The sequence below is a fragment of the Balaenoptera physalus genome (assembly GCF_965194825.1).
Source record: "Balaenoptera physalus genome assembly, chromosome: 12".
Lineage (NCBI taxonomy): Eukaryota > Metazoa > Chordata > Mammalia > Artiodactyla > Balaenopteridae > Balaenoptera > Balaenoptera physalus.
The window spans coordinates 7,776,530-7,803,970 of NC_138897.1; the positions used below are offsets into that span (position 1 = coordinate 7,776,530).

Consider the following 27,441-nt stretch of genomic DNA (forward strand, 5'->3'; position numbering starts at 1 on the left):
CTCTCTTATCTTAAGTGTTCCTTTTCTCCTGACATGTGTTTATTCTAGCCAAGTGTACCTACCTCCTGTTCACCACACATTCATTTGCATTTCTCTGTCTCTGCCCTTTGAACATTCACTGTCTGAAATGTCTTCCTCCTCTTTGCCCAATCACAATGCTTTCTCTTTCTTTCTGGGATAAGAACAGTCTAAAAAGAAAGAAGTCTGCCTTGCTTCCCTTCACTCAGTTGTGATTACTCCTTTACTCTGCCCTTTATAATAAGCAGCAAGGTGTGAGTTTGTTCTGTTTACATTCATTTGTCATCTTTTCTACTTTGATGCCTACTAGAGTTGAAAAAAGGAAACTGCTAGTTGATTCCTTCTTGAATGTTTCCTGCCTCACAAAGGGTCAGAATGGGGCTTTAGGAATATTCTTGCTTCTCCAGAGTCAGTTAAGAGTCTGTTGTGACATTGAGGGCACAGAAGTATTAAAGGCTCTTTTATGGCAAAGGCTTATATTTCCATCCCTGTTCTTTATTTCTGATTAAAAATTTTTTTTCCTGTTTGTTTTTCATTATTTTGTTTTTTACTTTCTAAATCAGAACTTATTTCCTGGCAAATGTTTTTCCTGTTTTAAATAGGGACGTAACCACCAAGGTCTTTCTCTTGTTTCTTTTCCTTCTGAAAGGGCTTTATTATATTTTATTCTGCTTTTAATAGGTTTCATTAGATATTTTTCTTAGGATTCTTTGTTTCCCACATTTATCTGATGAGATCTTTTCCTGTGTTCTGAAATATTGTAGGGTAACTTTTTATAAACGTTTATTTCCTTTATTTTGTAAAAATCCTTTTTCCGGAATTCTGTTCATGGTTATACCCGAATTCCTTAAATTCTGGTTACTGAGTTAGTCTTCAGCAATAAGCATACCGATCACGTGAGAAGGTTGCTCCTTCTCTGTCCTTCACAGCGTCGCAGATGCCACCCTCATAGAGACAAGCGTCCAGGAGCTCCGGGCCCTGCTGCCTGCGTCACCTCCTGTTGAACACACTCAGGCTCAGGTAAGCGCCTGCGTCTGCACGTGCGTTCGTTTACCCTTAAATGCCAGAAACGTAAACTCTGCTGAGGATATACTAACCACAGGAGAAGGTTGAAAATCTCTCAGGATATACGTGGTATGACGAGGTTATTTGAAATAGGTTACTTAATAGATGGTAGAAAAGAGCAGTGGGGTTTGAAGACCTAGATTGTATTCCTGGTTCCATCATTAACCAGCTAGAACTGTTTAATCAAGGATCTGGGTATCTTTGAGCACCGTATTAAAAAAAGGGGTTGTTGTATAGCCCACCTTCCCCTTCTGTGATTTTAGGCTGTCTCTGTCATTTCCACATAAATTGAAGTTGTGAAATACTTAGTGACTAAATTCTGTGTGTTTTCAAAACTCAGTCTAATAAGAATAAATTTATGTTTGTTCCTTCACAGATAATTTAGTGTAGTTGCTGCTAATAGAAGTGTTATCTTAACATCAGATTTTGTAAGAAGGGCTGCACGATTGATTTGGGGTGAGAGGTAATCACAGGTGGGCTAGCGGTGTCTGTTGCCTTGCGCTGTCTTCTTTGAGCTTTCTGAATAAGGCAGAGCCCCCGGGAAAAGGCTGGGTAACACTGTGCATCATCTTCCAAGCCCTGTCCCAGTGCAGCGTTTTCATTTGTGGGTGTGCTTATTTGCGTAATGGCCATCGCCTCCATTTTTCTGTCTGTCCATCCAGCAAATCTTTATTAAGGGGCTACTGTGTACCAGGATCTTCCCTAAATGAATAAAGCAAAGACCCTTTCCCTCAAGTTGGGAGAGTAGATAGTGAGCAGCTACATATATGCCAGATGATGTCTTAGACATCGAAGAAGAATAACTAAAAGCAGGGACAGGAAGTGAGGTCAGAGTTGGGGGGGCAGGGCTTTTCCGCATGGGGTGGTCAGGGAGGGGCTTTCAGACAGTGACGTGTGGCCTGACGTTAGTGAGGAAGCTGGTCCTATGGGGCATAGCAGGGCCCCTGAGAGCTGGCCTATTCAAGAAGCAGAAAGGAGTGGCCAGAGCGGAATCTGCGAGGCGGAGATGGGGCTAGAGGGTTCAGGGCTCCATGAAGGCAGGGCCTTCCTGTTTCATGCCATTGTGTCCTGAGTGTCGGGCACAGTGCCCTTCCCATGGCAGGTGCTCATTCAGTCCCTGTGGAATGGATGAATAATAACAGTAACAAACCTTCATGGGTGTTTGTTTCTGTGAATTTATGTAATCCTCACATCAATCACATGAAGTACCATTAGCGGCCCTGTTTTATAAAGGAAATGACTGGAGCCCAGAGATGAGTAACTTGCCCAGGGTCACTCACACAGTAAGGGGCAGAGCCAAGATTCCAGCCCACGCAAGCTGGTTCTAGAAGCCACGCTTTTACTGTTGCACTACCTGGCCTTATGTAGACTAAATGTTCTTGCCTTTTTGTCCTTATATAAGATCATTCATTCCAGAAAAATTTTGGAGCATACGCTTTGCCACATTGTGTTGTAGGTGCTAGTGATGCATCTGTGAACAAAGCAGACACATACCCCTGCCCACATGAAGTCTGTGTCCTCGGTACAGGAGACAGACAGTAAACAGTAAATAAAATTTAACTGTTTTATCGGATGGTGACGAATGGTGTGGAAAAAATAAATGAGGATGGGGAAAGGGGAGACAGGGTGATGTTTTTCTTGTCGGGTGGTCAGAAAAGGCCTCCTGGAGGTGAGATTTGAGCGGATGCCTCGGAGGTGAGGAAACAGGCCGTGGGTCGTGGGCAGAGCGTGTGGGCAGGACTCTGCATGGTGAGCTTGCAGGCAGCCAAGGTGCGAGGGTTCTGAAGCATGGGCTCGGTCGGTCGGTCTGTTTATTTGAAGACGGACTTTCAAACATAAAAGAAGAGGTACTTTATCAACTACCATATCAATAGCTGATTACATCTTCAGTATGGTAATTTACAAAAGAATCTTTGACAGCTCAGTTGTTCTCTCTCTCTAATGCTTCCTGCTGGCTCTCACCTCCCATGGTTTATCTATTTATGGTTACACCATACCTGGAGAGGGCAGACTCGCTGTAACTTCAGTAGTGTAGTGTATGAAGGGATCAAAAAATACTTCACAGCAATAAGGAAATTAAATTTCACAAACTGCTTGCATTCTACCCAGTAGGAAAAGTGTAGCGCCACCTATACTTTTATGTAAAATATATCTGCAGATTAGATAAAGGGAGTACCTTTCATCAAGAGAAGTAGGGCAGAAGAACTATTTGGAAATAGTCTGAGGCCATTTACCATAGAGGCACTATACCTCCACAAATGCCCAATGGTCCCTGCTCTCACAACAGCAGCCGAATAAGGTGGGAGGAAAAACTGTGAGTGTGCGTGTTTGTGTGCACACGTGTGTACAGAACGAGACAGAGGCTTCAGAATATCTCTGTAAAGTTCATTTATATGGGCTGTCTCATTGCCTGGGGATAGTGGGCAAATGAGGCCTCGCAGTTTATTCTTAAATTATTACATATCCAGAGAATTTTTTTTTTAAAGTACTTTTGCCAGTTAATACTTTTTATGGTATTAGTATGTATCAAGCAACATTCCAGAGATGTTTTTACTGGTAATTTTGGGGAAGATTTAATTTTTCTTTTGTAACTAAGAACAGTATTTTTATGCTGAAGGATAGTTGAGGCCAAACATTGGACATGTTTGCATTTTATTTGTAGCAATAACTAGGCTATTAAGCTGGCTTTTCCCACCCCTCAGTTGTACACTTTAAAGAGTATTTTATAATCTTTCTTTACAATATTGTAGATTTTATGGTTTTGGACTGCCTTTTTTGCTTCTTCCAGAGTATTGATTCTACAGCTTAGCTACTTGAAAAATACAAAGACTTTCTTTCTCTAAATAGAATTCAGAATTTGGTTTTGGAAATATTGCTTTGTTTGGTATTATTATAGTTGACAGTGTTAATGTGGCCACTAATGACATGCTTATGAGAAAAATAATGCTTTGTCTGCTGTGTATTCATTTTAGGTCTTTAAAAATTATGATGAATATTTTATTACTTTTTATTAACTTATGTTACAAAGAAGTGACTTCTTATAATGCATAGAGAACTAAAACACTTTATCACTGCGATGGGCTTTTCATATGACGTGCTTTGTTGTACTTTATGTCCCTTTTCGAATAGGTATCCTTTCTCCTAGAATACCTGTCCTCTTTGTCCAGGCTTCTGCAGTCGTGTTTAGTGGTGGATCCCGACCTTGTGGTTCAGGATGAGCTTCTGAAGCCTCTTATCACAAACGTCATCAGAGTTCTCACCATATGCACCAAAGATATATCAGGTAAGCTTTATTTTTTTAGTTTAGGATGAAAGTAAATAACACTGAGGAAGAATATCTTACCTTGCACCAGGTATTCAGATCAAGGTCACATTTGGGGTTGTTCTTTGCCAGTATTTCGGAAGCCTTTTATAATGAGTTTTATAGTTTGGATATTTTAAGTGGTTCCAGGAGACCATTTGAGGCAGTTATGTAGTCTAATAAAAGACCATTCCCTGTGCTGTCATTTTAAATGAGGGTAAAGTTCTTTATGAAATGTTAGAAAGTGCACTAAGTATTAGAGAGTAAATTATTCTTATAGTCTATGGCTAAATAACAAGTTTAAGCAAGTCTCGAATGCAGTATCAGAAATTTCCTAAGGTCTGGAATTTTTTTTTTTTGGCTTTTGTTGCTGTGCGTGGGCTTTCTCTAGTTGCGGCGAGCGGGAGCTACTCTTTGTTGCAGTGTGCGGGCTTTGCATCGCGGTGGCTTCTCTTGTTGCGGAGCACGGGCTCTAGGCCTGCGGGCTTCAGTAGTTGCAGCACGCGGGCTCAGTAGTTGTGGTGCGCGGGCCCTAGAACGTGCAAGCTTCAGTAGTTGTGGTGCGTGGGCTCAGTAGTTGCGGCGTGCTCGCTCTAGGGCTCACGGGCTTCAGTAGTTGTGGCACACGGGCTCGGTAGTTGCGGCTCGTGGGCTCTAGAGCACAGGCTTAGTAGTTGTGGCACACAGGCTTAGTTGTTCCACGGCATGTGGGATCTTCCCGGATCAGGGCTCAAACCTGTGTCCCCTGCATTAGCAGGCGGATTCTTAACCACTGCACCACCAGGGAAGTCCTGGAATTCTTAAAAAATATACTTTGATGAAATGTTGAACATAGAGCTTAGTAGGCGAGAAAATTAAAACAACAAGGTTCGTTGTCAAAATTAAGATATGATAATTGTCTAAAATAGTTTATAATGAAGTAATTGATCATTTGATAATTCTCTTTGCCCATCAATTCATTCTTATTTAGTCCTTTGAATTTATGGATTTGCAGGGTTTAAGTCTGGTAAGTGAAGTGGTTTATGATGCCCAGCAAAGCCGGTACTCAGTGTCTCATCAGTACTAAGTTATCCCAGTGCTAGAGCAGCAGTAATTACTTACATGGAAATTTTACAAGTGGCAGTGATGTCCTGACTAAGCTAATTAGGTTACACCATGCGTTCTCTACAAGGGTGATGTCTCCCTACACGGAGCAAAAAGTGATTCTTGAGGGAAAGGGATGGGGGAGAAAAGTCTTAGCTGCTGGAGTGGTTTGTGGCCCTCAAAAGCTCAATTCTACTCAATAAAATCTTATTCCTTAGTATTTAGTTTCTCTTGTTGGGTATCACTTGAGAAGCTTTGACGTTGAGCTCATGGAACATGCATGAGAAATATGCAAGATCAGTGCTAAAAAGCTGGTGCGAACATGGCTGTGACTGGAGTGCTTTTGATCTAATGCTTGATCCCAAAGTCACATGACAAGAGGTGGCCTGCATGTTTTGGCTGCCACTGGCTGCCTTGTGGATGTTTTATTCATTTCCTTGCTTTGATTTGGGGCTTTGAAAATTAAATTAAAATGGTATATATTTTAATATTTAAGTATATGGAAGTTATTTAACCCATAATTAATTATGCCAAGTGCTGAAAAGAAGAAATGTCAGTAATATCTGAATGTATATTTAGCAGGTGGTTAAGTTAATAGTCATTTTCTCATATCTTTCGAACACTAAACATTCACTAAAATAATTTTTAAGAAATTAAAATTTTTTTCTGGAAAAATAACAGTTTTGAATGATTTTATAAAACATTGATTACACTTCTGGTATATATTTATATGATTTGATGATTTTCATATATAATTTTATATATTTTAATTTATATGTGTAAATAAATTACATTAAAATTATTCAGCAAGTACAGTTATAAAGTTAAATGTGAATAGCTTTTTAGTTTTTAATTTAACTTTAAACTTAAATATTTTATTTGACCATCTTAAGCCTATACTAAATAAAGCTAGTAAGCTTTATATTTATTCTTTTTATGTGTAAAGTATAAATATATAGATATTACATAAACAGATATATGGTATCTGTGAAATTAATATTTCATGGGGATTGTGATAAGGTGACATATGATTAAAAAGACTCCTATTTATAGAGCTGATAATGACAAAAAGGTTGAGAAACACCAAAGTTTGCTACAATCCAGAATCCCTGGAAGATGTTCTTTCCCAGTGCCTCATGGGTGCTGAAGAACACTGAGGGGGAAGCCTTTAGTTCCTTGTAATGAGTTTGACACAGTTGGCAGATAACTGCTGGCGCTGTGGCCACAGATGACTGTCCTAAGGTAGCTATTGCCCTCCAGCTCCCATTTGCCTAGTAGAGAGAAGGGAAAAGCTGCTTTTCCTCTAGAAGGTTAATTGCTGCACCCTTAGCCGTACATAGGCAAAGCTGCAGAATCCTCTTTTGTATCATAGTTTTCCTTTTGGGGAAATACTCTTTTCTGTTCTTCAAAGAAGTTTCCTTTCTTTACTGCTGTGACCTTGGCCATTATGTTTTCCCCTTTCACCCCTACACAAAGCTGCTAGAGGGGATAAAGGAAACAGGAGAAACTTCACTTTTACAGAAGTAGCACAAGCAATGACATGTATTTATGATGTGCCCAATATGTAGTTCTGAGGCTATGGCTTAATATTCAAGTTGCCAGTTTCTGCTTATTGTTGAATATGCTTTAATAAGAGGAGGATGTGTGAGTGTGTATACATTTGTCTATAGGAGGGTGGGTGGAAGAGAGATCTTTAAGAAGCAATGAAAAGGAGAAATTAATTGAAATAAATTTTGGATCATGTTGAATTACATTTGTCTTCATTTGATGAAATACATACCTCTTATTTTATGTGTAATGAAGTGTCTTGGTGAGTTTTTTTCTTCTTTGTGTTAATAACTGGAAATGTTTTGATTAATTTTATAGATATAGAGTTAATATCGGCTTTTTATCAGACATGGACACATTTATTTAACCTTCTGGCCGCACTCCTGAGGAAAGCTGGCCCTGCCTCTTTCCCATCTATTACGATGGGTCTGGCCAGGTACTGGGCAACGGTGGTCGGTAAGAAGATAGTCTCTCTGGGTTTGGGGTTGTTCTGCTAATAAAAATTAAGATAATCCCTTATGTCTGATTTTATATATAATTTATATGTATTCTCTAAAATTAAGTAATTATGGCATGGTATATGAAAGAGGAACCAGGTACTTGCTTCGAGAAATTTGCAATGCTCTTGAGGAGCCCAAAAAATGCATTAAAAAAAAAAATGAAACATATGTCAAGATACTGTAAAAAAAAGTAAGAAAAGCCTATGGCATTATGAAGACACATATGATGTGATTATAAAACAATGAGATAGATTTTCTTCTGTTGATGTAGAAACCCACCTCTTTTCTCACACATACGCATTGTGAGTGGGTAAAGCTGCCTATATAATATCCTGCTTACATGATAACTTGGAAAGTTATAATAAAAATAGTGTCTTGTCTTGAGACGTGGGGATTTTCTGATAGCCAAGGGTATAGTGTAGTTAATTATTTTTGTAAGATGTTTTCCATATAGTAGTTGCCTACTACAATAAACAAATGATTGTTTTTTATATTACTGCTGTCTTTAATTTTTCATAAAGTCTCTTCTAAATTTTAGCATAGCAAGAGCCTTTTTTTACGTAAATGTATATAAATAACATTTGTTACCTTTTAAAAATAGCCAGTTAAAATGTATTCAAAATTGAGTTCTTTTAAGTTTCCACTAATTCAATTGACTTATTTTTTCACATTTCATTTTATCATTTGGTCATTCTGTAAACTTACATGTATGGTACATTTTGTCACCAGAGTAGTAAAGGTTATGGGGAAGTACATGTTCAGCAAGAAACAGAATTGTTAGTTATCTGGATATAGGAGTTCTGAGTTTACCCTAAGGGGAATAGTGACCATTTAGGGATTATTATTTTGTTAAAAGAGATAAAAATTGAAAGAGATTGACCAAGTGAGTGATTAATATTTTCCTCTTGCATCCATGGTGTGGGGCAGGGGGGAAACTACTTTATCATCTGAATCACCAGTAGTACAGAGCAGCATGCTTTACAGCCCTCATATGGGGCACCTAGGCCAGCTGGTCAAATCTGGCCACTGCCTGATCTGGTAAATAAAATCCTGCTGGAACACAGCCACGCTTATTCATTTCCTTACTGCCTGTGGCTGCTTTCCTGCTACAGCGGTAGAGAGGTGAATATTTGTGACAAAGGCCCATGACCTGCAAAGCATGAAATACCTAGTTACCCTTTGACCCTTTGCAGAAAAAGTTTGCTGACCTATGATTTAAGACTGTTTACCTGACACTATTTCCCTAGTGATAAAATAGACATATTAAATTCACAATCTTTCTACAAAATATACACACGGTTTTATATAATAATGGTGTTAATAAAACACAACCTACTACATATACTGTTAGCTTTGATAATAGCAATGTTAATGAAAATATAACTAATAAGAATGATCATTGATATTCCTTACTGAGGGGTTGTTTTTGTTTGTTTTCTGTTTCTCTTATCATTTTCCATCCCATGTGCCCATACGCATTTAAAACATATTAAGTCACTTTGTAACTTAAGTTATCTATAACAGTTTTTTCTCAAATCTGACTAATATTTAGACATCATTTAAATGATTCCCATGAAACCTGCTGACTAAATTTCTTTTCTATGTTACTTAAGAACATAAGAATTTCTATAAGCCTGAATCTAGGTAGAAATTCTTATGGTTATAACTCTTAGACAAGTATAAATCCAAAATAATATAAAAATAAAACACAAAATTATAAACCAGTGCAGTCAAATTAATAAAATTAATGTAATATAGCAAACATTCTTTTGACTAAATTTAAATCAGCGCTCACAACAGGAAATTAATAATGACTGCTTCAGTCTAGATTCTTTTGAGTTTGTTTGCCTATTCTTTCCTCTCTGTTATACTTGGAGATCACTTCATAATCACTCTTGTTCTCTCTCTGAACTACTTTGAAACCTTTGTTCCTACATTATGCCAACACTGCAAGCTGGGTCTTGTTTTAAGTACTGTTTAGCATCAACTTGTTTGAAAACAGAAAAACAATCACACTTATTTGTAAAATAGTAACCTAGATAATCCAGAGTAGAGTTACATTAACTATTTTTTAAGGTTAGCACTGAAATAAAAACTCAAAAACTCTAGAGTGTTTTTGGGTCCCCCAGTAGACCCCAGAGGGATCAGTACTCGTTTATATATAATCCTCTTATTTTAGATCTTAGCAGATATTGTGTATATGTACACTTGTACACACACACACTCACACTCATATAAAAAAGAACCTACATAAAAAGAACAAAATGAAAATTAGATTCCTTCATCAGTAGGTTGTCTTAGTACTACTGTTTAACTTACCTTTAAAGACTACGGTTATTCGTGTGCTAATAAGCTTTACTTCGTTAGAAATAAAAAAGCTATAAACTTCATTACTCAAGTAAATCTGATTAACTTCTTTAATTTGGAAGAAGTTTTCAGTCATTTACATGTGGAGTTATTCTCTCTTTCAGATGTGCTCTGCAGATGTGTGGGTTTGTCTGGCACCTGCCCCACTCTGTGTGCTGCCAGCCTGCAATTCCTTTCTCTTCTCCTGACTGAAGAAGCAAAGACGCATCTCCAGGATAAGGACAGAACAAGTTTATGCCACAGTCCAACGGTGGCTTCACTTCTTGATAAAACCCAGGAAAGTCAGAAATCTCTAGAACAACTTAATGAAGTAATTCTTCAGGTATGTGATTTCTTAATTTTTCAAAATTTGGTTTAGTTTTTAAATGAATTGACTTTCAGTCTTGGTCTTGTAAGAATTTTTTTCAATCATTTGAATTAAAAAACAATTAATGCTCATTATGACCATTTAAATAATAGAAAAATATATAAAGTTAAATTAACCATCTCCTCTCCAGTCTCATTCATCTGATGCTGACCGGTTTCTTTAATACACATGATGTAAAAATTCAAAATGAAACCTTAGTAATTTAAATCTGGCTGATTATCAGAATAGTTTGCCGAATCATGACCGGAATGATCACGTTTCAGGAATACAGGTATAATTCATAGTTTGTCGCCACTTTCAAGACACGTTTACATCTTTGAAAATATTTTTACCTCAATGGCATTTGGCTTCTACTGTAAATGAACTATATGTTTAAGGTGTATGTCCGTGGAGGAAGGTGGACGTGGTTGGCATATTTCTGAGAAGATGCCCCCTTTCCAAACCCTGCTGCCTATTTTATCTTGTAAACTTTTTTTTTTGCAATCCTAAAATATGAAAAAAGAATTTTGTTTCATCAAAAACTTTCTAAAGCTACTAAAGTATTGTTATTTTATATATAGATTAACAGTTAAAAAAAAATGGGAAGTGTTTCCTGAGTTGCACAGCTTTTTACAAATAGGAATATTACTAGATTTTTCAGTATTAAGAATCCTTTTTAATAATAATCACATTTAATAAATTAACTATTCTCCAATAAAGTTAAAATTAAAAGAAAATAATCATGTGGTTTTATGATTTTCGTCTTCTCACTGCAAGGTGGGTCACTGGTGGGTGGGCGCATTGAAGGGTTTGCTTCTGCTTCCTGGGCAGCCAGCCGCGTTTCACAGTCAGCGTGTGTTCTGCCCACTTGCTGCCGTCCCCGGGGCCTAGGGTTCTGGGGTCTTTGCGCCTCCCATGCCCGGGAGGGTTGTGGTCGCGCAGGTCCTCCTGGTACGGCCCCTTGTGTGTTTGGCATGACAGCCTGATTGTGTTGGGGTGCGGGGGTGGCAGAGGCAGGGGCAGCCCCCGGCCCCGCCTGAGCTGCCTGCGGAGGGGCTCGCGGGCTCCTCGGGGACTTCTGTCCCCCTCGCCCAGCGGACTCTAGTGGTCCTCACGGCACAGGAAGGAGCCTCGTAGGGGCTCCCCGACACTTCCTCTTCTGTCTCAGCAGCTTCCTGAGGAGCTGGAGCTCTAGGGGACAGGTCCCCAAAGCATTCCTCAAAGACACCTATTCTTGGGAAGCCCCCACTTCCTGTAGCTCCTCCCTCACTCATTCCACTCGATTTTTCTTAGTTTAGAACCCAAACTGGACACTGTTCTAATTGTCTCAGTCACCATCACAACAATAGGCTTGATTAACTGAGTCCCATGATTAACTGAGTCCGATTTTGCACCTTAAGGAATACGGTTGGCTCTCCGTATCTGCGGGTCCTGCCTCCATGGAGTCAACCAAATGCGGATTGACAATGTTTTTTAAAAAATTTTCAGAAAGTTCCAAAAAGCAAAACTTGAATTTGCTGCGTGCCCAGCAACTATTCCCATAGCATTTACATTGTATTAGGTATTAGACGGAATCTAGAGATGACTTAACGTACATGGGAGGATGTGCCTAGGTTATATGCAAATACTTCACCATTTTATGTGAGGGACTTGACCCTCCGCAGATTTTGGGGTTCACGGGGATCCTGGAACCAATCCTCTGTGGATACCGAAGGACCACTGTGTTATAAGCAGGAAACTAAAATGTACACTTTACCGAAGTTCTCCCCCAGCCCCGATGAGAAGTCATTACCAGTTTCCCAACTTTGGCTTTGGCAGAACACTCTTCTCCTGGGCAAGGGGCCTTTGCTCGTGCCAACGTGTTTTCCTCTTCAGGGAAACAGAGGGTATCTCAGTGGTTTTCCTGATGATTAGCTAACTTTCCTCCCTATTTCTTCCACATTGCAAAAGATACAAGATCTGTGTGGATATGGATATGTTAACCAGTTACTTAAATCGTGTTTCCTTATACATCATACTCTTCTTGCTCATGTAAACAGTAGAATATGAATATGTGACTTTTGTTAGAAGGGCACAGAAATTTAAGACAAAGGAGAGAAAGGAATTTACCTGTGACAGTTTATGAGAAAAACGTATGCCTGACATGAGATGGGGCGTTTATTAATGAACTTGTTAAACTGCAGATACTGTGTTTTCTTTACAGTGCCCTGCATAAAGATGATATGTGAATTAAAATATTGTTAGAATGCATTAAGCAGCAACACATTATAATAAATCGCATATGTTTCTTAATATATATCCATGTGGGCCATGAATTGTGCCGGGAGTTATATAAAGCAAAGTAAACTATAGTCTTTAAATTATCAGAAAAAATAGTATTCTGAAATTGCCCTTCAAAGGTGTATTTAAATTTTCTGTAAAACTTTACTCAAAAAATATTAGACGTGTGACCTTAGGCATATCACTTAACCTTTTCTTATTCGGTTCTTCGATGCAAAATGGTAGGATTGTATTACATTATTGCTCAGTTTCTGCTGGCTCTAAAATTCTCCGTCTCCTGATAAATTATTATATTGTTTGTAACTTCAGTTAAAATGTCTTGACAGAGAATCTTTTGTAATGGCTGCTTTACAGCAGTATCCTACAGATGGTACATGTTGAAAGTTTGCATTTGGTACTCATCTCTTAAATCACGTATGTTTATTTTTCCATAATTTTTGTAATTCTGTTTTGAGGCAGTTTCAGGGTGGTTTCAGGTCAGAAACTGTTAGCTGTCTTTTGAACATAAAATATTGAACACATTTGACTTAATGGAGATTTTGCCTTCTCTAGTGAGATACTCAATATGTTTCATTTGCAGATACATATAGATAACAAGATTAGTAAAGCTATCTCTATAATAGGTCTTGTCTGTAATTGATATGTTGGATTATTTTTACTCTTTTTATTTGATATGATATCTGAGGATAGTAATGCAAGGAAACAGCAAACTCTTATGTCACATTTTAGGAGGTATGTTTTGCACTACTGCTTAGTGAGTGGTAAAATTCAACAGTAAATCTGTTGGAGAGAAGACTTGTTATATATTTGAGATTCTGCTGTGTTAGTGAATGTTCACTGTAATTAAAAAGGCTTTTCTCTACTTTAGTACCTTGTGGAAAGAAAGCAAAAAGTCTAGATCACCTAGTATATAGGAGGAGTTATATCAAAAACTGCATAATATTTAAACAAATTACATTGAGTCCTCTTGTTTTCTTTCTGCCTATGGTTTCTCGCTCTGTATCCTCTTGATTTGTTTTGCGTGTCTGCATCATCCAGTAGCTAGTTGTCTGTCACTTCACCTGTTGTATGTGGAATCTTAGCCTCCCCTCCTGCCCCCGGCTCCTCACCCTTACAGGGTGTCCTGCCCTGACGCTCACAACTCCTTGTCTGCAGTAAGAGCTAAGTGGGAGACGAAATTAAATCCTGTGCTCTGGCCTTCGGTCTATGTTGAAAAGTGTGTGGATTTACTAGAGGTTAGTTCTCTCTTTCTTTCTTTCTTTCTTTTTTTTTTTTTTTTTAAGTTTTGGGTTTTCATACCAGTTTTACCACCTACACATTTTAGAGTGCCAGTTTTGTAAGTATTTTTAACCAAAGTAGGGAACTTCTGCCACCTTCTCTCATTTCCCTCTTCTCAGAGGTGACTCCTTGTACCTCTTTAGCTTATTATTTTATAGTTTCCCTTCCATGTCTCTAAATAACATGCTTGTATTTCTTTATCTTGATTATTTAGTTTTGGACTCTGTTGATTTTCTGGTGTGGAAAATGAGACTTTTAACTCTCTTTCCATGTTCCACCTACCTACCCAACCACGGTGGGTTTCCCTCTCATTCCCCCAGTATTATATAGCTTCACATTGACTAGGATTAGGCAGGGTGTAGTGTTAAACTGTGAAAACGGTATACACAATTGAACCATGTTGCAGTGTTCACCTTTCTTTTCCTGCACAGCTTTCTTTTTCCTTAGAGGTAATTGTATTATTTTTCATTTGATGAGTTTTCTCTTATCACTGGAAAGCTCCTTGTTCTTTGCCAGCCATTGAATGTCTTCCTAGTATATTCAGAAATGTCAGAACTTGTATCAGCTTCATCTTCCGGAAGAAATGACTCCCGATTCCTTTTGACCTGCTTGGTGCCCAGTGTTATCCTGGGGTCTCCATTCACTTCCTTCCTGGGGAATTCCTTCACCTCTCTGCCTTCTCCTGTGACCCCCTGTGCCCCATGCCTTCTTTTGGTAGAGTTTCTTTTCCAGCAGCTTCCAGAGAAAAGGCGCATAGGAGGCTTTTTGGAAATCTAGTCACGCTTCCATTTAATTTATAGTTTGGCCAAGTGAGAATTCTGGACTGGAAATCATTCACTTCAGAGTTTTGAAAGCATTCGTCTATTTCCTTTAACTTTTCATGTTACTGTAGAGAATTCTGAAGTCATTGTGATTCCTGGTATCTCTCTCCTGGAAGTTTTTAGAATTTTTTTTTTGTCCCTAATATTCTGCATTTTCCTGATGAAGTACCTAGGTGTGGGTCTCTTTTTTCTGTTGTGCTGGGCATTCTGGGGGGTTCTTTTCATCTGTAAACTCCTGTTTTTTAATGACTTCATTGACATTCCCTCCACTTTATAGGCTCTGTGTGCTGGGAACTTTTGTTAAGTTTTCTTCTTCCTGCATAATCTCTCTTTTCTTCTTTTTCCTCCCATTATTTTGTTCTCTATCCCCTGCTGTGGGAGCTTTTGTCAGATGTCTGGTAATCTTGGTTGTCCGTTATATTTTAAACCGGGAGGCGTAAAGCAGGCGGCTGCTCTGAGCATGTGAGCGGCGCTGGCGAGCTGCAGGCTCTGTGCGGGAGGGATCTGGCTGGGTCGTTTTGTGACCCAGTCTCGGTGAGCCTGTCACATTCCCGAGAGAGGAAGCTTCCGACCTCCTGCCTGGGGTTGAAAACCCACCTGCCAGCTATTCTGCAGCAAAGTTGGAGAGAGCTGGGGTCTTAGAATTTCATTTGAACAGTTTCACTTAATCCTTCCTTGTTTTTGGTAGAACACCCTCGCCTACACAGATGCCGAATCTCTGCCAGTTTAGAATCCTTCTAACTCATCCTCTCCAGAGACTAAACCTCCAGTTTTTTACAAGGATTGGGGAGGAAGAGTGGCTTGACTGCACAGAGCCTGATGGGAAGAATCTGGTCATGTAACTGCTTCTCAGAGATTTTTCAAACAGTCCTCCTTCACTCTCACTTCCCGGGGTACATGGTACTAAGTTTCCTCAGCCGTTGTCAATTCAGTGTATGGACTGGGGTGATACTCTGTTTTTCTCACTCACCGCTTAGAATCTGGATTCTCAGGCCTGCGAATGCATTGGCCATTCATTCATCCATCGACTTTCTAGTTTCCAGACTTGCACATGCACGTGTGTGTGTGTCTGTGTGTGTTTAATCCTATTTCTGTCATTTTAATGAGATTTCACGAGAGAATAAAAGACACATCTGTGTACACAACTCTTTCCCTAGAACTCTTACCTCCTTTTTTCCCTCATTGCTGCAGATAGTAGATGAGTAGTGTTTTTCAATGAGCTCAGTTTTGTTTTTCTCAAATCACTAATACGTGCAAGTTCAATAAGGATGTGTTTGTGAGAGCAGTTTTCCTATTAATGGTGAAGATTGTTTATAGACAAATTGGGATTCTCATAGTTAACTATAATGATTATACTCCATAGATATTCATCATCCTATAACACTTCACTGCCTTTTCACCCCTTTCTCATGGTCACACTCAGCATGGTCTTTATCAAGCATCCCTGGCCTGGCCATTTAATAGCTAACATTGGCCGGACAGGGACCTGCCTGGTTCGAGGCAGCGACTTAAGTGAGATATTTAAGATGGAATCACTGCCCCTGGTGGGAGGGCTGGGAGGCCCCCCACTCTACCCTGCAGGCTCCTCCTGTGTCACGCTGCCAAGTGTAGGCCGGGCTGGAATTGTAAATGGAGTTGCACCTGTGTAATTATGCTGTATTATATTTTATGTAAAATTATGTCATTTAAGCTTAATTTTAATAATACTATAAAGCTGGATCATTTTTAAATTATGGTAGAAGGAAAAGTTATGACTTTGAATGATATCTAATATTTATAAACCAAATGAAGAACTTCTAGATTCTTCAACTTGCACTTATGAACCCCTTGAACTTGTAATAAAAATGTACTCGTATATCCACATGAGAATCTTACCACGAAAAATTCACCTGAATCTATTCAACCCTTTAGAGCTAAAACACCCAGTAAATGGGAAATAACAAAGGAGAGAAGACAAATTAAAATCATTACAAGGAAGAAAATAGACTGTTCCATAATGTGAGCCATTCTGTAGGATGACTGATTTGGTTTATTCAACGTCTCAACAACAACAGTGAAAAACCCTGGTGGGTGGGGTGGGGTAGGGGGGAAGAGGCAGGTGATCATAGGCGATATAATGTACAGATATGATGTGAAGGCTCCATTGGGTCCCGATTCCAATAAGCCAACTGTGAGAAGACATTTTTGAGACAAAAGAGAAAAATCTGAATTTTGACTGCATATTAGCTGATACCAAGAAATTATTGATAAGTAGATTAGGCATGATAATGGCTTTATGGTTATGTATACTGGAGTGTGCCATTTTATGATATCTACTGTTTACTTTAAAATACTTCAGCCTAAAATGTTTTACAAGAGTATGAGGGTTTGTTATCCTGTTTTTTCTACTCTTACACATACTTGAATTTTTTATAATGAAAGATTTTTAACTCATAAATTCAAATGTATAAAGGAAATATACCAAAATATCAGCATTTTCAAAATTACAAGTGATTTTTCATTTATGTGAAAGTCAAAAAATTAAGTAATATTTTTTTTGGAAAACATGCCACATGATAGGTTAATGTTGCTATAGAAATGAAAGATGTAAGGAACCAAATCACCTGAGATACAGGGGTACATTGAGTAGAAATTGAGGGAGGGGAATGTGTCTCAAGAAGAAGACAGGAGGAATTTGATAACAGTTCTCCAATTCCACAGTTTTCCAAGGGCCCTTTTAAATAAATTACACGTGTTCATATATTCCCTGGTGAATTTGATTAAGTGCATAAACTTGCTATGTGTTAGTGCTAAACATAGCTTTTTTCTTTAGATGATGAGGCTTTGAGAATGATTTTTGTTCTTTTCCATATTATAAATTTCTTATTCAGTCTTATCCACACAGAGGATTCTCAAATCTTAATAATTCATCAGATTCCAGTGAATTTCATGGAATAGTTGAAAACTAACCATAGCTTTTAAATGGAATGCATCTTTTATTCACAACCATTTTGCTCCAGCTTAAGTTTTTCTCGAAGGCAGTTTGATATATGTTCTTTGCAGTGTTATGAAGGAAAATCCTCCAGAGATGTCCTGAAAAGAGTCGCTGTGAATGCGCTGATGTCGCTTCTGGCCGTCAGTAGAAGAGCACAGAAACACGCGCTGAAGGGTGAGCCACCTGACGCATCAGCTCTTTTTATGGCATGCTTTCAATTCGTATATTTTACTGCCTGTTCGTTTTAATTTTCTTTGGACTCAGAGTGTAAAGAGCTTTAGTGTCAGTAAAAAAAAATACAGGTTTTATTTTCCCTGTACAGAAACATAGTAAACATGCATTACTTTTAAAATAAAAAGATTACACACGTAGATTATTTTCTGTGTAATGACTCTGACTCCAGAGAATCTATATCTAAATATTAGAGAAGCTTTTAAAAGTAGCACATCACTCAATTTCATAATACTAACTACATATTGTACACGTGAAGAAATCACGTAGTTTTGATAGTAATAACAACTGCATTAGATGATCCTATATTTTCGTAGAAATTTCCCCTCTAGTGTGTCATAATTTCTCATCTGGAATCAGGGAGCACAGGTCTTAGAGATGAAAGAGAACATCAAGCAGCAACATCAAGCCCACTAATTTGAGTTGTGACTTTGCTACTGAAACAAACTCTGCACGCCTCCAACGTAAATGAGACGTGGGTGGTATCATACTAAGTTGAAAACAAGTGGGCTTTAGCATTTTAGTTCTCTTACGTTTTTATCCTCTGATTCATTAACGTCTCACTGAAAGTGCGAAAATGAAGTTGGTTGGAAATAGAAAATGTTATTTTTTTGAGAGTTTGTTATGTGTAGTTTTAACTTTTTCGGAAATGGAATATCCTTTTGATTGTTTTGGATTTTGCCTTTCAGCCCATCTAATAGACAGTTGCGTGGAGCAGATGAAGCACATTCACGCACAGCTGAACCTGGAATCTCTGAGGCCTGGGAGGGCAGCACTGAAGAAAAAGGTGACTGAATTCTCAAGCTCTGGGAGGCAGGAAGGGCCATACGTAGAGACCGTCTCTCCAGTATCCTTGTGCTTATAAATGACACCAATGTTTGGTTGAAATGAGTGTCTGTTTTAGAAGAAAGGTACAGCCAAATAAATGAATGGGATTTCTACATTAGCAGGTTTGCATTTGGGGTTTGTGTGTGTGTGTGTGTGTGTCTCTCTCTCTTAGTTCTCACTTGAAAATCTTTTAATGAGATTTATATATTATATGTTGTTGTTATAAGCATTTTGGAGTGTGCGTGATACGTTTTTATACTACAAAAAGAAAATCTTTCTCTCATAGGTTCACTAGGAATGAGATAACTTCCTAAGTGTTTTCTATATGGTAGGCACTATTCTAAACATTTCATGTTTATTATCCCCTGCACACTCATGACACCACAGTCACATGACTAAGAATGGATAAAGCCACTGTTTGCCCCGTATCTGCGTGGTTGCAGAGCTGGTATTCCTAATCCGTGTTTATTTCCTTCCATGACTTCTGAATGTCTCTTTTAAGCGTTGAGTCTGCTGGACTCATGTTCAAACTGCATTTTCATGGTAAACTTGAAATAACACAGGTTTTTAAAAAAATTATATTTTGTATTGAGATTACATTGGTTTATAACATTATATGTTTCATGTGTACAACATTATATTTCTATTTCTGTATACGCTACACCACACTCATCACCAAAAGTTTAGTTTCCATCTGTCACTGTAGAGTTGACTCCCTTTACCCTTTTTGCCCTCCCCCTCATCCCTTCCCTTTCTGGTAACCACTGCTCTGGTCTCTGTATCTCCGTGTTTGTTTTTATTTTGTTTGGTTTGTTCATTTGTTTTGGGGTTTTTTGTTTGTTTGTTTGTTTTTTATATTCCACATGTGGGTGTAATCATGCAACATTTGTCTTTCTCTGTCTGACTTCTTTAACTTAGCATAGTGCCCTCAGGGTCCATCTGTGTTACTGCAAATGGCAGGATTGTGTGTGTGTGTGTGTGTGTGTGTGTGTGTGTGTGTGTGTGTGTGACTGAGTAATATTCCATTGGATATATACACCACATGTTTTTAATCCATTCATCTGTCAGTGGTCACTTAGGTTGCTTCCATATCTGAACTGTTGGAAATAACACAGTTTTTATATAATAGCAATGGTTAATACTAATAACTATGGTTAAAAAGATCTGCCACACAGGCTTACTGAGAAAGTGAATATGTGTATATGTTTATAAGTATATCTATTGTATATACATATAATATATATATATAGATCTAAGACCATTATTGCAGCAGTCTATGTAATAACTAGTTTCTACTGCATTTGATAAGAAACCAAGAAAAAGCCATATTTGATAATTTCATTGGTCCAGGGGCTTATATGTTTGTCAGTTTCTTTTCTTGCCTCTTTTCCTTTTTCCTCTCATGCAGAGGCCCTTTACTTCATCATTGAGAGTGTCAGCCAACACCTGATATGACTGAAAACCAGTCAGTACCTGCTTCACTTTATCGAGATGAAACCTGGAACTTATTATATATCTCAGTTCCTCTGTGCTTGATAGAACAGAAATAGCTTTTTCTTGGTGGATGCGCTTCTCGAGATATGGTCATCTTTCAGAGATCATTAGCCTGTCAGTTCCCTCAAAGCTATGGTGGTCAGGCACAGTGAGAGCATAGCTGCATTGTAATGTGACCCAGGGGAGAAGGAATTACTGTATGTAAAAAGTGGAATATGCTATTGTTGTTCACATTTTTCAACTGCTTTTTGTTTAAACAGGAGGATGGTTTTATTAAAGAGTTAAGCATTGCCATGCAGCTTCTAAGAAATTGTCTTTATCAAAATGAAGAATGTAAAGTAAGTAGAGCTTCTTTTCAAAATTTTGATAATGCTGTTATTAAACAGTTTAAATTTTATATGAGATAATTAGGGAAAATGGAAAACTCTTTGAATTTTTTTTTTGATGCACGGTTGATTGGTTTGTAAGCTCAGTGTTCATTCTCAGAAATGGATGCACCTAATCTTATCATAATTCCTCAACCCTGATGACATTTCTTATGTCGGCGTTTTATCACTGAAACTTTAACTTCAGGCAGCTAAAGCAAACTTGAGCCTCCTTTTTTCTACTGGTAGCCATTTCGGTTGTTTTTTTTTTTTTTTAACTAAGATGGAATGAATGGCTGTGTATGTCTCTTTTTTTTTTTTTTTAATTAATTAATTAATTTTTGGCTGCATTGGGTCTTCGTTGCTGCACGCAGGCTTTTCTCAAGTTGTGGTGAGCGGGGGCTACTCTTCGTTGCAGTGTGTGGGCTTCTCATTGCGGTGGCTTCTCTTTGTTGCGGAGCACGGGCTCTAGGCTTGCGGGCTTCAGTAGTTGTGGCACGTGGGCTCAGTAGTTGCGGCGTATGGGCTCAGTAGTTGTGGCACACGGGCTTAGTTGCTCCGCGGCATGTGGTAATCTTCCCAGACCAGGGCTCGAACCCATGTCCCCTGCATTGGCAGACGGGTTCTTAACCACTGCACCACCAGGGAAGCCCCATGGCTATGTATGTATCTTAAGGCAGAATTTTTTCAAAGGTGGTTGTTAGACAGCTGTCCAAGGGGATAAGTAGAGGTGTCTGCATCCATAGGAAAGAAGATGAGGGTGTCTCCTGCTTCAGAGGAGAAATCGCTTACTGCTGTTGCCGCGTGTGGGCCTGTTGACGTGCAGGAGGTTCTTCACTCCCAGCTCTGCCGCAGCCCCTCTGTTGTTTTGCTCTGTCTGTGAGCATTGACGCTGTCATTTAACACAACCGTTGGTGCTGTTACACAGGATATAGTGTCTGGAACACTTTGATTTGGTTGGTCATAGTGATACGACACTTTTGAAGAACTAGCTTCCACACAGAATTATTATGGAAAATGAGTAAGATGAAGATAAATTACAGAAGTTTTCTTTTTTAAAAAAATGTCTTACCTTTTTTGTTTTTAGTTGTGATAAAACTGGAAAATATATACTATACCTAGGAAATGAACATCTTGAACACATATCCCTTAAACTGTGTAAAATAATCTGTTCAAGACACATGACTCACAGTTTACAATTCAAAGGAATTTGATGGGAATTAAGCATTGATCAATTCCATTAAGATCCCCAATGGCACAAACGTTTTACTCCAAATAGAGTGTCATTTACTCAGCTCGTTAGGGTCCTTGTGGCTGGGTGCAGCTGGTGTGCGTCCGTGACACCTCGCTCAGGCAACACGCCAGCACGCTTCCCAAGTAGGACCTGCCTGTGGACTGCCGAGATGCTCGCCTGGGTACTGGTTGCAAGTGTAGTGTTCACATTTGTAACACATTAGCCAACTATGAAAGTGTAATCTCTCCGTAAGTCACGTGTTTCTGCATTTCCGAGTTGTTTAATAAGGAATCCAAAGAAGAATATTTAGATTACTCTTGAGAATAAACATAGTTCTAGGGGGCAAAGATTCTTAATTTCTTTTCCTGTTCCAACTTACCTGAGGTGTGTGACACACTCCCATCACTAACTGTTGGTCACTCTTGTGGTGATTCACCAAGTCACCCACGCCCGCCCCACCCCGCTGTCTATACGTATGACACGGAGGAGTTTCCATACCGGAAAGGTCACCGGGGCTGTGAGGTAGATGGACTGAAGAGCGGGCAAGGTTAGAGGAGGTGAATGTGCTGGTGCAGCAAGAGGTGACGAGACCTTAGCCGGGCAGGGAGAGTGGGGAAGGAGGGAGGGGAGCAAATGCGAGAGACTGAGGAGAAAGAAGAGAGATGTAGAACGGCGTCCAGGCTCAAGTTTACCGCAGGCGTGCCTAACAGAGCGGCGTGCAGCCCTGAGGGATCCTCATGTTGGGTTCGCACGTCGTAGTGTAAAGTGTCTTCGGGCTATCAGGGTGGAAAGTGGCTGGTGGTCAGTGGATTACATGGCTCTGGGACTCTGAGGGGCAGCGCAGACTGGGGATCTTAGGAGTTAGCAGTGCATAGAGGTGTTTGTAGCCATGACTATCGTTGAAATTTCCCAAGAGAGCGTATAGTGAAAGCCTAGGTCATATCCTCAGAAAATGTAACTATTTAAGAGGAGACAGAAAACAGCTGAGAAGGGAATGCTGGAGAGAGTTTGGAGGTGATCTAGGATAGGGGGACTGCATGGAAATGAAGAACAAAGAGCCCTTATTAGTTGCCACAGTGCCTGAGGGTTTGACAGCTATAAAGGTAGGAGCGATTTTACCAGCCTCATCAGTTCAGAAAAGAAATTGAAGTAAGCTGAAGATTAAATAATAGCTGGGAAATGACAGCAGTAAGAGTACTCTTCCTAGAAGCTTGGTTCTGAAAAGCAGCATTTATAATTTAGGACATACAGCATCAAAGGAAGCTAATCTGTATGTTTACTCCTAACATGTAAAGTGCTTAAATATAAACAGAAATGAGCAAATCGGGGCCTAGTTATTAAAGAGACAGGAAGGGAAGAGCTAATAGATGGGTAAAGATCCCTGAGGAGGCACGCGGGGCTGTGTTCCAGAACACAGATGGACGGATCAGTCTCTGCCGAAAGAGGAGCACCTATTCCTCACTGCCAGGCAGGAAGGATGAATGCAGGGATACACAGATAGACCGTGTGGACGGAACGGCGGAGTAGACAAGGAGCTCATACCTCATCGTTTCTGTCTTCTCTGTGAAACAGTAAGCAGGGTCGTCTGCGGCAGTCGTAGGGCTGTGCTCCAAGCCTGTGGAGAGTGGGGAGTAGCATTGGGGATAACCTGCCTACTCTCTTTACGGAGTACTGATACTCCATAAAATTGTGTAGGGCATTATATGAAGGCCCACACGTGTGCACATGGGTCTACAAATTGCCTAGTAATTCTGTTCATTAAAAAAATTGTTGCATTTACTGCCAATAGTTATATTTTATCCATAATATTGTCCCAGCGGTAACTGATCTTCGTAATAAAAACTGAGTTACTTAAGAATGATTGATTTAGCATAATATTTTGACTGAAGTTTATCATATTCAGCTTATTTAAAAACAGTAGTCTACTTCTTTTTTTTTTTTTTTTTTTTAATTAATTTATTTTACTTTATTTATTTTTGGCTGTGTTGGGTCTTCGTTTCTGTGCGAGGGCTTTCTCCAGTTGCGGCGAGCGGGGGCCACTCTTCATCGTGGTGCGCGGGCCTCTCACTATCGCGGCCTCTCTAGTTGCGGAGCACAGGCTCCAGACGCGCAGGCTCAGTAGTTGTGGCTCACGGGCCTTGTTGCTCCGCGGCATGTGGGATCTTCCCAGACCAGGGCTCGAACCCGTGTCCCCTGCATTGGCAGGCAGATTCTCAACCACTGCGCCACCAGGGAAGCCCCAGTAGTCTACTTCTGATCTATCTGTCTAACCACACATATTAGATATAGATACATATACATACACCCAGGGAGAGGGGGGGAGGGGAGAACTCAGAATTGATCAGAATGTTTCCTTAACGAGAAAATCCCTTTTCTTAACCATATCATAGCATTTATAAGAGTTTATTTAATGTTGCAAGATATCACTGTCTTGCTTAATTTACAGGTTCAGAAGCTGTTTTTCTACATTTCTGACCTAAGCTGCATATTCTGGTCACCCCAGTGTTGCAGGGACTTCCTGAGACTGGTCAGGCTTGTGGTCAGGGTAGTCCGGGTTGCAAGGTGCTGAATCTGTCCATAGGATTCCTTTCTCTAATCAGAACAAAAATCAATTCAGTTTTTGTCTCATGTTGGTGACAAGTTTTCTGGCTTTGATTTTAATTTATATTTTCATTATTCAGACTAATGCTGCCCTTGTTTCCTTCCTGCTGCAGGAGTCAGCCCTGGAAGCTCATCTCGTCCCTGTCTTGCACGCTCTCTGGCCTTGGCTTTTGATGGATGATTCACTGATGCAAACTGCCCTGCAGCTGCTTTGTGTCTATACTGCAAATTTTCCAAATGGTAAATGGAACCCAATGCTGCCTTTCAAAAATATACTACAATACTAATCTTATGTAATGTTGTTAAAGTGGAAAAATGAATATACATTTTGAAGTGTTTCTTCCACTTATTTGAGGGTATGTTGGTTACAGGTATGCTTTCTCATAGGTATTATGAGAACGAGCAGTTACGTTAGTATATGTTTGATGAGACAGAAGAGTCATTAGACAGCTCAGGGAATAGAGAGGGAGAAACTGTCGCAATTATATGGCAGCAGAACGTTGAATTTAAGAGGAAAATTGAGAGTGAAAATTATGATGGAAGACCTTAAAAACAGGTTAAGGTTAAAACTTTAAGAGATTCCAGAGCAGGAGGCTGGCGTGATGAAAGGTAGTTCTGGGTTCGGTTGGCTTGGCAACAGTTGGTATCGTTGGGGTGCCTCTTTCATTCCTGCACTTGACAGACTTTTTATTGAGAGCCTCCCGGGGCCCTGCATTGTTAGAGGCCAACAACTAAGAGAGAGCAGAGCAAGCGGGGAGGTGACTTGGGAAGAGAGGAGAAGGTGTGAGGTAGCTGTTTGGGGGGAAGGAAGTGGGGGGCACTGCGGGCAGTGTGAGTTTCCCATGTAAACTTAGGGTCACAGATTTAAGGTTTAGTCAGCAAGTTGAAGATTTGCGTGCTTCTTCTAGCAACAGTCAGCAGCGTAGCAGTTGGATTCTCCGGGTATCAGAAGACAGACAGAGAAAGGACCGGAACTGAGAACATTCACAGCCATCTTGGCACCGCTGTGTGCTGGGGGTGGCTTTTTCCTCCCTCCACCCTGGAGCCGCCCGTCCTGTCGCCCACTCCGCGTGCCTCTGGCCGTGTGAGCTGGCGGGAGCGGAGCCTCAGGCTCTGTGGTGTATGGAGAGCACTGCAGGGCGGCGGCGTCCTTGTTTTCAGGCCGCTGCTGTTGACTTTCCCTCCTCACTCCTGCTCTCACTGCCGCCCACCCCGGCTCACGGCCTCTCGCAGCGTGACCGGCGGGGCACGGCCGTCTCTGAAGTGTGGCCTCTGCACATCACCCTTCTTTACCCCACCCTTCACTCCTTAATTTAGGGTTTAGGGAGGTGTGCTTAGGGGAAGAAAAGAATCCGTTGCAAAATACTGAGCAAAAGAAACATGTATTGGGTTGGCCAAAAAGTTTGGGATTGTTCCATAAGATGCTACAGAAAAACCCGAACGAACTTTTGGCCAACCCAATACTTTACGATAAATCTTTGAAACCATAATCTATGTTGCTTACATACTTACAGTTGATGCAAATATTAGAATGTGGTTCTAATTGAGGAAGAAGCTTTTTATTTTCCTGTCTTGTTTGTTTCCAAGCAAACCTGCATCATTTAGTGACAGTTTTGTGTAATGAATGGAAACCTTGGTATTTGGATACTGCTATGTAGTGTGAATACAGGAAAGATCACTCTATTGATTTGTGTTTACCTACCTTTTATGAGTGTATTTTACAGAATGTATTTGATTCAGATCTAGCTGTACTTAAGCTGGCCTCCTTGCATGGACTTTCACAAGCTAATCACACCTTAGGCTACGTTACAATACAGTAAAATGCATTTCTAATTCTTTTATGATTATTTTTCTCCTTCGATAAATCCCATATGGTTGTTTAATGTACTGAGTAAACACTGGACTCTGGAAAACCAGTTGATGCTACTGCTGGCGCTCGCTGCTTGTGAGCTGTGTGACCTTGAGCAAGTCACTGACACCGCTGAGCCCTGAGACGTCATTCAGCGTATATGGCTGGTGCATTTGTCCTGCCCTCCCACCCCAGGATGATCGCGTTCCTCAGTTTTTTCTTCTGTAAAATGGAGGCATTAGACCACAGTGTTTTTAAATGCTTTATTGAGGTCATTAGGCCCTCAGTCCATTAGATCAGATGCAGACATATCAGCGCTAGCCTTCAGTGCTATTGCAGTTCACAGGCTAATGGCCAAGTGCTTTTTTTTTTTTTAAAGGTTATTTGAATTTATTTATTTATTTATTTATTTTTGGCTGTGTTGGGTCTTCGTTTCTGTGCGAGGGCTTTCTCTAGTTGTGGCGAGCCGGGGGCCACTCTTCATCGCGGTGCGCGGGCCTCTCACTATCGCGGCCTCTCCCGCCGCGGAGCACAGGCTCCAGACGCGCAGGCTCAGTAGTTGTGGCTCACGAGCCCAGCTGCTCCGCGGCATGTGGGATCTTCCCGGACCAGGGCTCGAACCCGTGTCCCCTGCATTGGCAGGCAGACTCTCAACCACTGCGCCACCAGGGAAGCCCTAGCCAAGTGCTTTGATAGACAGACATGCTTTACCACTCAGATTGTTGAACTAAAGCGTGACGCTGAGACGACGTTGTGATAGACTGTTGTTTTTGAAGGTTGCAGTTCTCTCTGTTGGTCAAGTTACGGACAATATCCTGTTCAAGCTGCACATCGAGGGGCCCCTGGCAGCTCCCTGATGCTGTGTATCCTGAAGATGGCTTCCCAGGTGCCTCTCGAGAACACTGCCGTCCAGCAGATGGTTTTCATGTTTCTTTCAAACCTGGCCTTGTCTCATGACTGTAAAGGGGTAATTCAAAAAGTAAGTACTTAAATTCTCCATCCTATCATAAAAAAGAGACTCAGTAAAATAATCCTTTCAACCGAGGACATGTGTGAAAAGTCTAGAACTCAGTTTCTAGGATTAATTATTATGATTTTAAGGCATTTTATTTTAAAGGATTGTAAAAGGATCAGGAGGTTCACTTTGTTTAAAGCCTGTTGATAGGTGATACATGAAAAGTGACAGAAACTAGAATATGATCATACCATTCCCTTTTAGTTTGTCTTCTTAGCTTTTGGACTGTATTTTCTCTCTCTC

At 40.1% G+C, this 27,441-nt stretch overlaps 1 protein-coding gene across 8 annotated transcripts in view; it reads left to right on the plus strand.

Moving 5' to 3' along the window:
* The window catches only part of RTTN (rotatin), a 178,148-nt gene that overhangs the window by 98,772 nt on the left and 51,935 nt on the right, over positions 1 to 27,441 (plus strand). For 7 of the 8 annotated variants that reach the window (XR_014251465.1, XM_082415873.1, XM_082415874.1 and 4 more), the window contains 9 exons: positions 948 to 1,038; positions 4,213 to 4,366; positions 7,334 to 7,471; positions 9,987 to 10,204; positions 17,650 to 17,755; positions 18,502 to 18,599; positions 20,395 to 20,472; positions 24,448 to 24,574; positions 26,960 to 27,162. Coding sequence is in view for 7 of the 8 variants with exons in the window: in XM_082415873.1 (XP_082271999.1) it covers positions 948 to 1,038; positions 4,213 to 4,366; positions 7,334 to 7,471; positions 9,987 to 10,204; positions 17,650 to 17,755; positions 18,502 to 18,599; positions 20,395 to 20,472; positions 24,448 to 24,574; positions 26,960 to 27,162 (1,213 nt within the window). In the remaining variant the exon portion in view is untranslated. Of the gene's footprint in view, positions 1 to 947; positions 1,039 to 4,212; positions 4,367 to 7,333; positions 7,472 to 9,986; positions 10,205 to 17,649; positions 17,756 to 18,501; positions 18,600 to 20,394; positions 20,473 to 24,447; positions 24,575 to 26,959; positions 27,163 to 27,441 lie in introns of those variants that run through there. The other variant, XM_082415877.1, reaches the window with a different exon arrangement.